Below are 14,024 nucleotides of genomic sequence, written 5' to 3'. Positions count from 1 at the left end.
CTACGCCCCTTCGTTGGCTTTTTTCCTATTTTTTAATTATTATAGGAGGAGTTAGGAGCCTCCAGAAATTTGTATGGAGTTTCTCTTACAATTATGAAAAAAATCGAAATGGTCATACGAATTTTCATCAAATATGTAAATATATTTTTCAATATTCAGAGAGGAAAATGGGGACAACCTTTGTATGGAGAAGCGGTAGCTCACTATCCTCTTACATACTTATGTTATACCTACATATAATTCATTTTAACTCTTAAACGATATTTATTTACACCTTCTAGCACAAAATTTTCAACTTAAACTTTTTAGTAGGTAGATATTGGCTATCGAGCCGTAAGGTAAGAGCATAATCAGTTTACACACAACATAATAACCTTTTCACCCCTTTTGCTTTTTTATCCCTTACACAACAGGCACTATCACTAAAACAATTAATCCGCATTAGAAGCGGGTAAAGTCGCCAGGCTACTGAGTTCCGCTTGCCAAAATAAACCATGACAGACAAGACAGCGAGCGTTACGCTCACTTGCGCACGAGATAAGAACCGTACTATTCGCTGAGCACCTTAATCTCTAATAAAATACACTTTATGTTAATAAAATCACGACTTATTCGAGTATCCCCCAACCATTATATGAAAGATACGTAGGTTCCGTGGGTAAGTCAATATCTTATGGGTTCCGCGTACACGTAACATTTGTTAGTTATTTGTCCTGAAGTATTAAAAACTAATCACAGAAAGACAGGTAAGGGCGTGTATTAACATAGAACAGCCCGTGTAATGCCGTTTATGTATCAATCTGACAGTTCGAACTGTGACCAGTTGTATAGGTACAGTCTATGTTACGAGCTTACGAGTACCTAGTTGTATAAAGTATGGCTTAGAGGAAAGAGAATTAAAAATATCTAGAAAATCTTTTTTTTTTTCTTGATGACTAATTAAGAATTTCAACATTGGAACAATATTACTTTACTATCAACAAAGTGCCTGTTACTTACAACCTCGCATTAAAACAGTACCTTATTTAATAATCTATGATCTACATCGATCGATAGAACCGCAAGCTATGTCAAGGAAAACTTATACAACTTTTATCGTCATAATAGGAAAGTTGGTTACTTGGACTACCTACATTGTAAACTTAGGAATTGCTATAAAGCAACTATGGCCGATTTTATAGCGTATTTGCTGTGTTTAGATTACTTAGATGTTTACTTCTTTCTCAACTATAAGGAAATTTACGGTCAGTCATTTATTAACATTTTTCTTAAAGGCTTATTACATCCATCATTGCAGAAGGATCTGAAATCGGTACCGACGTCGGGCCCGAGCAAGGATCGTTTTCCGTTTCACGAAATATAAGAACATCGTTTACAATGTTTGAAATATAAAAAAAATTGTTCAAGTTCAAAAATATGAAATATTTAACATTTTTGTCCATTCACGACAAAGTATTTCTTACATGTCAAATATTGTTAACAATCTGCGTGAAACACGAAACGATCCTTGCGGGAGTCATCGGCATCGGCCCGACGTCGCTTCCGATCGCAAGCTGTCCGGCGGCAGGATGGATGTAATAAGCCCTTTAGGGCCCGATTCGGATTTTGAACTAGACATCTATTAGACATCACCAAGATACGACAATTTTTAAGATCTAGCCTGTCAAATTTGACATTTCCGCGATTCTGGGATACTCTTGAACGATTTCCACAATGTCTAACACGTCTCGTTATGTATTTTTAGATCTTAAAACGATTTTAATACGATAATTTAACGTAAAAGTGACATTGATTGCCCGAATTGAGCTGCAAAAGATATCTACTTGAAATCTAAACTACCAGGTATCTATCTATCTAGATAGATACCTGGTAGTAGTACATATCGTATCGTTCTCTTCTCTAGAGCGTATCTTGTTTTCCGAATACCACGGTTAGTCTTAAGTTGTATAATGGCCGACGCTCAAATGGATAATACTAGAACAGGCGAAGCATGACACGGGCGGGTAAAATGTAATTATTAACGGTCAAAAATCCGAAACTCAAATCTAATATAACAGGAAAACTTGAGAAAATGTCAGATTAGTACAAAATCAATTACACTTTTTTGAAGAGAAGGCAAAGTTAACGTTAACATTTTGTACATTAAGGTAAATTTGAATGAAATCAGGGAGTTAACTACTGAAGTATTGGATCTAATTTATTTTTGATTGCATGAAATTATATTTGTTTTAACTTAATTTAATTGATTTTATTATTTTAAACTTTTATTATTTTTAATTTGCATTATTCTAATTTAATTCCATTTACTGTTGTTTTAATTTAAATCATTTTGTTTTAATTTGTCCGAATTAGTCTTATATTAGTTTTAAGTATGTTGTGTGCCCTAGCAGGGTATCATGGACCGACATTATTTGATTATTTAACACCTTTCTAATTTTATGTACCTACATGATTATACAACAAATGAAATGAAATGAAATGAAATGATGTAGGTACCTACCCCAACAATTTCAAAATTAATAATTAATTTCCAGCCTTCAACATGTCTCGATAACAATCCCGCCAACGGCATCATATACTTACACAACCGATCGCTGATGCATGGCTCCCATACATTTCCAATGGTTAATTACAGCCACTTTCCCCGGCTACGCCCTAATTGATGCCCCAGCCGTGATAGATGGGTGACTCGGCTATTAACACCAGTGTATTATCGTCGGCTGGCACAGGTAAGTTGAGTTCTAATCTAATATCATGCTAATGATTAAACATATTTTGAAGTGTGCAAAATGGAAGCCATCACATATATTATAACATATCAATATCACCACTTTTGGATTTCTATAGGTACCTAGCGGCCTAGTGATCTGCTTGAATGTTTCAAAAGATAAGATAACCGGGCGGAAGACACCATTCAGTGTGCGGTTAAGACGATTATTCACGCAATCATGTATTAATTCCGACTAAAATCAATCCGATGACAGTTGACACCATTGCGTTTTTCGTCGCATTTTCAATAGTGGAGTTTCTGGACAAACATGTAGTACCTACTTTTACATGACCTTGAGATCCTTATCAACTGTTCGTAATTTTGCTTGAAAGCTTGATTCTCTTGCGCTCGCACAATCATATATGTATGTACTAAAAACGATACACTATAAATGTTCCACCTTATTCCGTAGCCATAAGGTACATGAATGGTCAAACTATGTTGATGATACAAGCCTAGATCATTACAGTATATGGAACTAGTCAGTTCTTTTACACCGGAGAAAACACTGGAGAAACACATCGAACTGTTCTGAGGAACTGTTATTTACGTGTGGTTGTGCCAATATTGTATTTTACTGTTTGCTTATTTTATCGCACGTTCCAAGTTCATTCCTTTATATTGTTTCTAATATCATAAAATATGACATAATAAGGAAACTTTTTTTACAGTTCTCATACTCACCTTGTGTACTTTTCCGGTAAAAAATACGAGTACCTAACTAGGACTACCATAAAATAACATCTTATATAGCAGGCCCTAAAATACAACACCGGCTAATAAATTTATCGTAACCAGCAAGACCAAGCTACAATAAACTTAACATGTTTAAATAATCGTAACACAAGATAGACGGTCGACCATTCAATCACTAACCCACAAGATCATAACAAACAGCCTGATTCGTAAGCAGATACATCATCTTAATTACTACATTCCATCCATGTCCAGTACAAGACACCATATCCTTCTAAAAACATCTTTATAACTGTAAAGTTAAGGTTTATTTTCCTACGTTTACTGTCGGTAATGGATGGCGTATAGGAGAAAGCCAGAACGCGCTACTTACTCGGATCTTTATTAAAAATCGCTATTTAATTTCCGAGGAGATATATGTTAGTAATGAACATTATTATTCTCATGTGTATTTCGATAAAACCGCATAGGTACAGACGCAGTCAAGTTATTCTAAAATTCACTTATCTAATCTACTAACATAAAATCTGAGACGTCCAAGGTTTGTCCCTTTTTAACTTTACTTAATATCTGGGAGAACATATAAAAACTCAAAAATGCGCGTTTTCCCAGAGATAAAACCTAGCTAGATCGATTTTTTACCCCCGAAAACCCCCATATAGCAAATTTCATCGAAATCGTTAGAGCCGTTCCCGAGATCCCCGAAATATATATACATATAAATATTGCTCGTTTAAAGGTATTCGATTTTAATATCATTAAGGGTTGACTCTCAACCAGAAGGGCAATCGATAAAAATAAAACATTTATGCCTAAGTTCTTAGGTGCATTGTGCTGATTCGAAAATATACTGAACCTCTTAAACCCCTTTAACCCCCTGGGTTCTGTGGAGCACACATTAACAATAGACAGCTACAAAGTACTATAACCGATAACCCTTTGCTATCCGCGACAATCTGATCTTAAATAATCTAAAATTTTGTTAGTCGGAAAATAAACATTCAACTGTCATCTATGTAAATATACACTAAATAAAATAACTATAAATCGAGATTGATGTGAGATTATAACTCCACAGTTGCTAGTTGAGATATGTCACGTTACGAGGCTGCAGCCGGCATAACACGTAATTCACTACTCGATCTAGATTACATTTTAATTAATTTATGTTACGTATGACATAAAGTTCATTTTGGCATTGGCATTTGTCCATGCAGTAAGAGCTGGTATACCTACCTATTAGGTATAAGAAAAATTACCCAAGTGCTAATCCCTGTAACCTGTAAGTACCTACAGTCATCAACAGAAGTTGCTAAGCGGGCGAGGTGTCCAAAATTACCTTGACACGCTCTTAATATACTCTTAACAACAAAGTCGCGTCCTCCAGAGAACACCTGGCCCGCTTAGCAACTTGTGCTGCTGACTGTACATCTACAAACGAAAATACGTGCCGCGGTATTAATAATATTTCATGGTATTTATCTACTCGTAACTTATGTGACGAATCTTAGGTAATTGCATTTTGTGAGTAGCAATCAGCGTTAGCGGTTCATTATAATTGATCTCCGAGAAATATTTAATCTGACACTAACACACAATAACATATTAGGCATATTTGTGCTATTTAGTACGTATATATATACACTTCACATGCTCGTACACCGCGATACCATCTCACTAATCACGACGGTTACATCTCCGACTGATCTACATTGCTCTAATCTGTGGCATAAAGCCGCAGTTACAGTTAGTGCATCGCGACAAAGGCAAGGGAAGTGTATCTACTTCGTACAGTCAGCAACGTACTTCTTTAGCTTTAAGTTGAGCTACATAGAAAAATTGTAGTAGGTAGTAGGTACGAGTAAGTAAGATGTCAATCATGACCTCTATAAAGTCCCTTTTACGTTATAAACTTTATTGAACAGAATATATTAACAGATAATATAATTAGTGGGCTAATTGGCTGCATAACAGCTAGTGTAGGTTTTTGTGAAAATGTTATTTTTCAACTTTTATCAACACGACGGCGCCATTGTTTTTTTTAACAGTGATGTAGGTAACTACTCAGTAAGACGGTCCTATCTAACGCAAACTTAATGAGTTATGCGTTTCATGTATTACAGAGTTCCTATGACCAGATTCGGTCTCCATTATTAGATCAGCTTGTTGTTACCATAATAACATTACATTGTCAAAGTTAAGGAAATTAGGTCTTAAAACTTGTAAGATTAGATAAGATTAGGACATGTGAAACTTGGAATACATAAGTTTATCCCACCAAAAATAATTTCATTCAAGACGAAACCATAAGGTTCGCACTGTCAAAAAGTTATTAGATCTCTTGTAGAGCGAAGCTTCTAACTTTACAAGCCCTAACTTCACTAACTCTATACCTTAGTCAAAATATGTGGCTTGGCCGTTTCGTGGCAGATAAAAACCGATGGGGATAGTTCATTCATTTGTACTACCTGTGGTCTAAATGACAGTCGTTTTGATTGCATTAATTCTGACGGCTCTGAATGCCGACAGGTTGACAATACAGCACCGGGGGTAATTTGCGTCGACAGAGATCAAATTAACGTCTAATGCGTAATCAATGGGACTCTGACTTCCGCTGCTGACTGTACTGGGTCTGTGTTGTACGTTCAGTTACCGCTGTGCACTCGATTACGGGCGATTATATTGTTATAATTCAGCTGGCCCTGATTGTTGTGTTCACACAGGTTGACAATGCAGTGCGGAGCGTAATTTGCGTGGACAGAGATCAAAGTAGCGTTACTCCAGGCTAATGTTCGATGGCCGGTGTGGCACATGAACATGAACTGTATAAAATTTGAAAAACGATTTATGCACGTTATTGTGTTGCACGAATGTAAATCAATTATTGTTTTTATTCACTTATTCTATAAGTATAACATTAAGGTATAGTACTTATAGCCAACTTTATGTATTAGAGTAATGCTGCTGCTGCTGGTAGAGTAAGTCCGCCATTTGTACTATTAGGTATGTACGAGTATTGTGCAATAAAGATTAAATAAATAAATAGGTATATAAATAAATGAACTGCTTAATATATAAGTACTTACATACCTCTTACACCTATCATTGTCGCCTATATAAATAACATTACTAAGACAAACCCCAAAATAAACAAAGATTGCACAGCCATCAACTAAATATATCCAGATGGTTACTGGTAAAGAAACAAAGCTATTCTAATAAGTATGTATTGTTATTTTCTAAACTTCCGGACGAATAAGTTATGCAAAATTGATTACAGACAAGAAAGTTTCGTTTACCGGTGAACATATTATGTTCTAGATTCTAGGTGAAATGAAATAAAAACTTGTAATAAAATAAACAGTGCACGTCATTTTAGTACATAAAAATATCGCATGACTAGATGTCGTAATTATAATAACTAAATCAGTTTTTTAAAGCGGTGCAAAATACAGGTTTCACCTATTGCATATACGTATTTTCGTACCAAGTTTTTGAGTCAAGGTGGTCATTACTGTCATTAGTATTCTTTTTTCAATAAATTTTGATATGCTTCCTTCGCCGCGTACGGACGTCGAGGGGAAATGTGAAAGAAACGCAAGAGTGCGCCCGCGCAGCGGAACGGCGTGCCGACCGCGCGGAACGTCTTGCGTGGACAAATGGCCCACGGAATTCTTTAAATATTGTATGTTTTGTCAAATATTTCATTTTAAGATGCAAAAACTACTTAGTCAGTTTTTACAGGCTTTTATTAAACACTATTGCTTCGCTGTATGCCTTAATTTTTTTGGATCGAATCAGTTGTGTTAAGTACCTTCGCTAAAGATAAATCGGTATCTGATTGAGCTGAACTTTTGTGATGATATGACTTTGTAATAATATGGCGGGAGGATGCAACAGTTAGGTGAAAATTAGGTGAAAACCGATTATGTAAGATGAGAAATGAAGTCACAGCGGTACGATACCGTTCTCTCAGTGTCAAAATTGAAGTTGTTTGGTTGAAGAAAACTCTCTTTTGGCACTGACAGAACGGTATAGGTACCGCTGTGACTTCTTATAAGCATTATTCGAATCGGACCGATACTTATAAAATTGTAAACTGAAAATACTAGATGTCATTCATATATTGAAGGAAAAATAACAAAAGCATTCGGTGGCCGAGGAATGATTTGAAGTTACTTATGTAGTAACCTGTCCTTATGCACATGTAACATGTAAAACTAAATTTTGGCGATACGAAATCACGTTGTGGTTACGTATGTCGACTCTATTAGAAACGGAGCGAAACATGTTTGTTTTGCATAACATGATAATATGATATTGATGTATTAATTTCAAGAACTTCATCCGTCGCAATATCCGCTGTCAGTGACGAAAAAATTGTGACGGTAATTGTTACAAAATATTCAATTGACTACATATTAAGTAGGTACCTATCATTTCAAATATAGGAGATGATAAGATCAGAGATTTCAAACCTTTTCTGTGAAGAATTATTTTCATAATATGTTGTAGAGTATCTTTGTGCTTATTACAAGAATATTTTTTTATAAACTGGAATAAATGTCATATACTCAAAAAGTAAAAGTAAGTTTTTCTGAGTATATGACATTTATTCCAGTTTATAATTTATATAGTAGTGTGACTACTCGAAACAATAACAAATTAAAATATTTTCTGAAAATAATTTAATTTGCTCTAGTAAATATCTTTTTACCTAAAAGTTGATCGAATAAAAAAATTCAATCATCACAGTCTTTTTTTGAATATTTATGGACATTTTTGTATACTATCGGGATTATTTCTTTAAATATTTACTTAATCCAAAATTGGTATTTCAGACATGAGAGGCCTATATGTATAACGCCACCACACATTTTAGCGTTAAAGCAAACATTGATCATCTACCTACACGGTTCAATTTAAAACATATACTGGAGGTTTGGCGCGATAATTCACATATGTTACTTATGCATTTCGTTGCATATATAGATTAACATAGGTATGACATTAAACTGGCTATATAAAAAACATATTTCCATCTTTCTAATCCTATCTAGAATGAATTATACTTGTAAAAACACTACTTCATTTTGAATGGACCAACTGTGTGTGGCACACAAAAATGTGTGTGACATTTTCGCTAAATGAATGAATCTAATCTAATCTATCTAATCTAATATAATATCTTTAAACGAGCAATTCTTGTTTATTTATATTTATATATATATATATTTATATTTATTTATATATGTATATTTATTTATATATATTTCGGGGATCTCGGAAACGGCTCTAACGATTTCGATGAAATTTACTATATGGGGGGTTTCGGGGGCGAGAAATCGATCTAGCTAGGTCTTATCTCTGGGAAAACGCGCATTTTCGAGTTTTTATATGTTTTCCGAGCGAAGCTCGGTCACCCAGATATTTTGAAATTAAAGAGGTCACAAATGACTATTGTCTTACGATCGAAATTTCCTTTCATTATTTATCCAAGTCTAACTATAGTCTATGGTAGGGGAGCCCACGATGCAAATTGTGTACTTACTCGAGCGTCGTACAGACCTATTGGAATCGAAATACAGTGAAACCTGGATAATTGCAATCTCAAGGGACCGGCAATTTTTTGTCAATTAATCAGGTCGTGCCAATTAACGAGGTTCAAAAAATCGTTGTGTCAATTATAGAGGTTCTCATTAATAGAGGTTGCGTTCTGACAAATTGCTTTTATGGAGGTGCAAATAACAATTGAAAGAAGATTTACAAGCTTACATTCTGGGTTTCTGGTCTATATATTATGTAACTTGCACTTTTACACTACATTCATTACTACTTTATTTTCTTATACGTGAGCGTTTTCCAAAAAAAGTGTACATGTCTTCAAAATATATTGACTTCTTGGGCTCATTTTACTCAGAATCATTTGTACATTCACGCCTCATACATAAAAAAATGTGTCCAAAAAATTCCTTTCCAGATCGTCACATTCTTGTATGAATTTTTTTTATTTGTATGAACGTGACGCACTGGAAAAAAAATTTTTCATACAAAATTTTGGGACACATTTTTTCATGTATGAGGCGTGATTGATTCTGAGTAAAATGAGCCCAAGAAGTCAATATTTTGAAGACATGAATGAAATGTACACTTTTTTTGGAAAACGCTTACATATTAGATGATAATAAGAAAAAAAAGTTATATAAAGTTAAAGGAAACCGTCTACAATTTTTTTTAAATTTCGGGAGGTTGGTGGAGGGTTAAAAAATCGTTAAGCAGTTTGTAGGTTTGGTCGTTTTTGTCCACGTTAATGCTATAATTATTTTTTCTATAACTTAATATAACACTTATTTGTAGGCATTTTCTTAATCTGACGAAGACAAGTTTGACGCCTAATGTTTACATTGTAACCGTCAGATTAAGGAAATGCGTGCAAATAATTATCAGATTTAGTAATAGCACAATTATATGACTAATATGACCAAATCCACAATCTGCTTAACAATTTGTTGAACCCCCCACCAACCAAGGGCTCCACAAGTCCACATAGATGGCTAAAAGGGGTAAAGGTAGACTACAAGGGGTAGCAAGATATCACTCATATCTTAATCTGACGCGCTCCCCTACTACTATGTAGCTACGTTCCTTCAAACGTCTTGCCTCATGTTTGTTTGCGGATGCGGTGCGGTAACAACGATGCAACGCTGGCATTTCATCTGTCGAAACTGCATTGTCTTGCAACTACGTAATTACTTAATAATCAAATATTTTCACCATATACTTTAATTGGTTAATTTATCTTTATTCTTTCAAAAATGCGTTAATTGTTATTGGAATTTGTAATACAATATGTTATTGCTTTGTCAATTCTTTCGGAATAACTTTTATTGTAGAGGTAACAAATATTAAGTGTTGAAATTAAACGTTTATGGGCATCATAACAGTCGCCAGGATCAAGTTAGAGGGGAAATTTAGCCGAAAAAAACCGGCCAAGTGCGAGTCGGACTCGCGCACGGAGGGTTCCGCACCATCAACAAAGAATAGAGCAAAACAAGCAAAAAAACGGTCACCCATCCAAGTACTGACCCCGCCCGACGTTGCTTAACTTCGGTCAGAAATTACGTTTGTTGTATGGGAGCCCCACTTAAATCTTTATTTTATTCTGTTTTTAGTATTTGTTGTTATAGCGGCAACAGAAATACATCATCTGTGAAAATTTCAACTGTCTAGCTATCACGGTTCGTGAGATACAGCCTGGTGACAGACGGACGGACGGACGGACGGACGGACAGCGGAGTCTTAGTAATAGGGTCCCGTTTTTACCCTTTGGGTACGGAACCCTAAAAATATAAATTAACGGAAGTAAATGTTATAAACTTATAAATAACTAGCTTTTGCCCGCAGCTTCGCACGCGCAGGAGAGTTTTTTTAAATTTCACCCCTTTAGGGGATGAATTTTGAAAAATCCTTTCTTACCCTAGACCCTATAAGGAACCTACTTGCCAATTTTGGTCTTTCTAGTCCCAGCGGTTTGGGCTGCGCGTTGATTTAAGTCAGTCAGTCAGGTCTTTCACGTGTATATATATATATATAATATGTACGTACGCAGCTTTTTCATAACTTGATGATCGACGAGGATGTCGAGGATGACTGTCACAGACTAGTGCGTTAATATACAGGGTGCCCAGTAATTAATGGATAACCTTCTAACCACCGACAGGGCACCTTAGGCTCGTCCAGAAAATGCACTTAGGTATAGGTCTAGTAAAAGTTTCGTGGTTTTCGAGATAATCGCACTTTTCTAAATTTAAAGTATGGTGCTAGCTATTAAAAAAAGCGGCCAAGTGCGAGTCGGACTCGCCCATGAAGGGTTCCGTATTTAGGCGATTTATGACAAAAAAAACTACTTACTAGATCTCGTTCAAACCAATTTTCGGTGGAAGTTTACATGGTAATGTACATCATATATTTTTTTTAGTTTTATCATTCTCTTATTTTAGAAGTTACAGGGGGGGGGGGACACACATTTTACCACTTTGGAAGTGTCTCTCGCGCAAACTATTCAGTTTAGAAAAAAATGATATTAGAAACCTCAATATCATTTTTGAAGACCTATCCATAGATACCCCACACGTATGGGTTTGATGAAAAAGAAAATTTTGAGTTTCAGTTCGAAGTATGGGGAACCCCAAAAATTTATTGTTTTTTTTCTATTTTTGTATGAAAATCTTAATGCGGTTCACAGAATACATCTACTTACCAAGTTTCAACAGTATAGTTCTTATAGTTTCGGAGAAAAGTGGCTGTGACATACGGACGGACAGACAGACGGACAGACGGACAGACGGACAGACGGACAGACGGACAGACGGACAGACGGACAGACAGACAGACAGACAGACATGACGAATCTATAAGGGTTCCGTTTTTTGCCATTTGGCTACGGAACCCTAAAAAGACAGAAAAGTTCGATTATCTCGAAAACCACGAAACTTTTACTAGACCTATAAGTGCATTTTCTGGACCAGCCTAAGGTGCCCTGTTAGTGGTTAGATGGTTATCCATTAATTACTGGGCACCCTGTATAGCGAAAACAATAGCAGCAATTAGAAACCTAAGACATTGTAATATAGCTCTTAAGGGTTTGAACTAAGAGTTGTCAATAATGTAAAATTTAACAACATACTGCCGTATTCGAACTTCAAGATAATCACAAGAGACGACACGTACTAGATCCATTCTAGATACGTTATAGTTTAGATCTCAACTAGTTCTCTTTTGCAGCGCAATTCGAGCAACCAATGTCACTTTTACGAGTTTTACGTTAGATAGAGTTAGATATCTATTAGATGTGAATTGGATCTCTAAGCCATATCTTATGGAAATCGTTCAAGAGTATCTCCAGAATCGCGCAAATGTCAAATTTCACAGGTTAGATCTTAAACATATCGTTATCGTATCTTGGCGATGTCTAAAAGATATCGGACAGATGTCTATTTCAAAATCCGAATCGGGCCCATAATGTGTGCACAAGCCGATACCGGAACAATAATTAATCGGCCATTATGCAAGCCCCGTTACGGGAACCGATACGCGCCTAGTACGGTAAGAGCATGTCGCCGGCATTGTAGTCTGGAGAAAATGTTTACACTAGGTAGTCTAGGCGCACTAATATCTGCACATTTTCAGAAATTTGAAAACATTGCTATAAATTATAGATCTCAATCAAATGTTGCCGATCCAAGTCTCAATAAACCTTATTAAGATTCTTTTATCGTAATTTTATTAACTAACCGTAAGGTTACTGGTAGACATTGAACTATAACTAACATACATTGGTCAGTTCCTATAGATACAAATACTATTATTTCAAAGGCGCGTTTATGTCTAATGCTCGTACATAGCTTGAGTAATAATTTTTCCCCACATTCGACTAGGCGTCGATTTAATACTTAGCCTATGATAGGAAGATTATAGGAACCTTTTTATGATTCTTTAGGTGTAATCGGCGCTATAAAGAGTAATGAAGGTTTGTGATGAGCATTTCCTTTCAACTGTAATCCCAAGTAGCGTTCCATGATTAAATTGTACAACGGGACTTGATCGCGTATCTAAGTTTTAAGATTTACCTCCGACGTTTCGAGGACGGCGTTGTCCCCGTGGTCTCGGAGAAGTCGTGGTCATGCAGTCTTCTCCGAAACCACGCGATTAAGTCCCGTTGTACAATTTAATAATGTGTAAAAATCGTGAAAGTTTAAATCAGCATTTTCCATGTTTGATGCTCCTTTGCATATAATTTTTATTTATCACAACGTTGTACTGGAATATTAAAACTAAAATGATGGTCAACATACCCGTTGTTGGTTCCATTCAGTCCATAGCAGTCATTAATCCCGGCCAGCACGCCGACTACGCCGGCCACCACGGCCACGCAGCCCGCCCACAGTCCGGCGCCCACCCGGGACAGCGCAGCCCCCTTCACCACCGCCAACGCCCCCGCCCCCACCAGAAGCGCCCCCAGAATCACCTGCCCCAACCCCAAAAACACAACCAGTTTCCTCTTCGTAACCCTCACACTACCGGCTTCGACACTTTTCGAGCTAACACTCTGTTTATCCTTAACATTTTTCACTTTTTCTTGTGGCGTTTTGCATATCAACTGTTCTGTGGAATCCTCGGATTTGAGGGAGGAGACCGTGGCGGTCGGCCGCGGGAAGTCGGCCTCCGCGGAGCGCGCGCGGTCGTCCGTCATGGCGCTGACATGTGCGCGTGCGTCGAGCTCGGCTCGCGGCGCGGGGCACACTGGCGCGGGTGAAAGTCGCTCTTCCGAACCTGCAGGGTTCGGAAAAGGGCAGGCAGGTGATAGAGCCGGTGGTGATAAGCGTGATACACGGTAATAGCGCGGTGATAAGTGATAGTGATAACGCCGCGCAGTACGTGACTGTAACTACATGTGACTACTGGGATTCTCGATAGTAGGTCGGCGTTCAGCGGGTATAAATGGAAGATGTTACGGATTATTTCAGTTTATTAGTTGACGCAGTGATAATGTCCAAAC

At 36.8% G+C, this 14,024-nt stretch overlaps 1 protein-coding gene across 1 annotated transcript in view; it reads right to left on the bottom strand.

The window, feature by feature from the left end:
• The window catches only part of LOC134651132 (uncharacterized), a 66,588-nt gene extending 52,797 nt beyond the window's left edge, over window positions 1-13,791 (bottom strand). The window contains exon 1 of the mRNA XM_063506157.1: window positions 13,321-13,791. Within this exon, the coding sequence (XP_063362227.1) occupies window positions 13,321-13,718 (398 nt within the window). The 5' untranslated portion in view covers window positions 13,719-13,791. The remainder of the gene's footprint in view (window positions 1-13,320) is intronic.
• Window positions 13,792-14,024: the final 233 nt, after the last annotated feature.

Source organism: Cydia amplana, chromosome 9, assembly GCF_948474715.1.
Source record: "Cydia amplana chromosome 9, ilCydAmpl1.1, whole genome shotgun sequence".
NCBI lineage: Eukaryota > Metazoa > Arthropoda > Insecta > Lepidoptera > Tortricidae > Cydia > Cydia amplana.
Note: the sequence above shows the minus strand (reverse complement) of the source record. Positions and strands in the feature narration are given on the sequence as shown.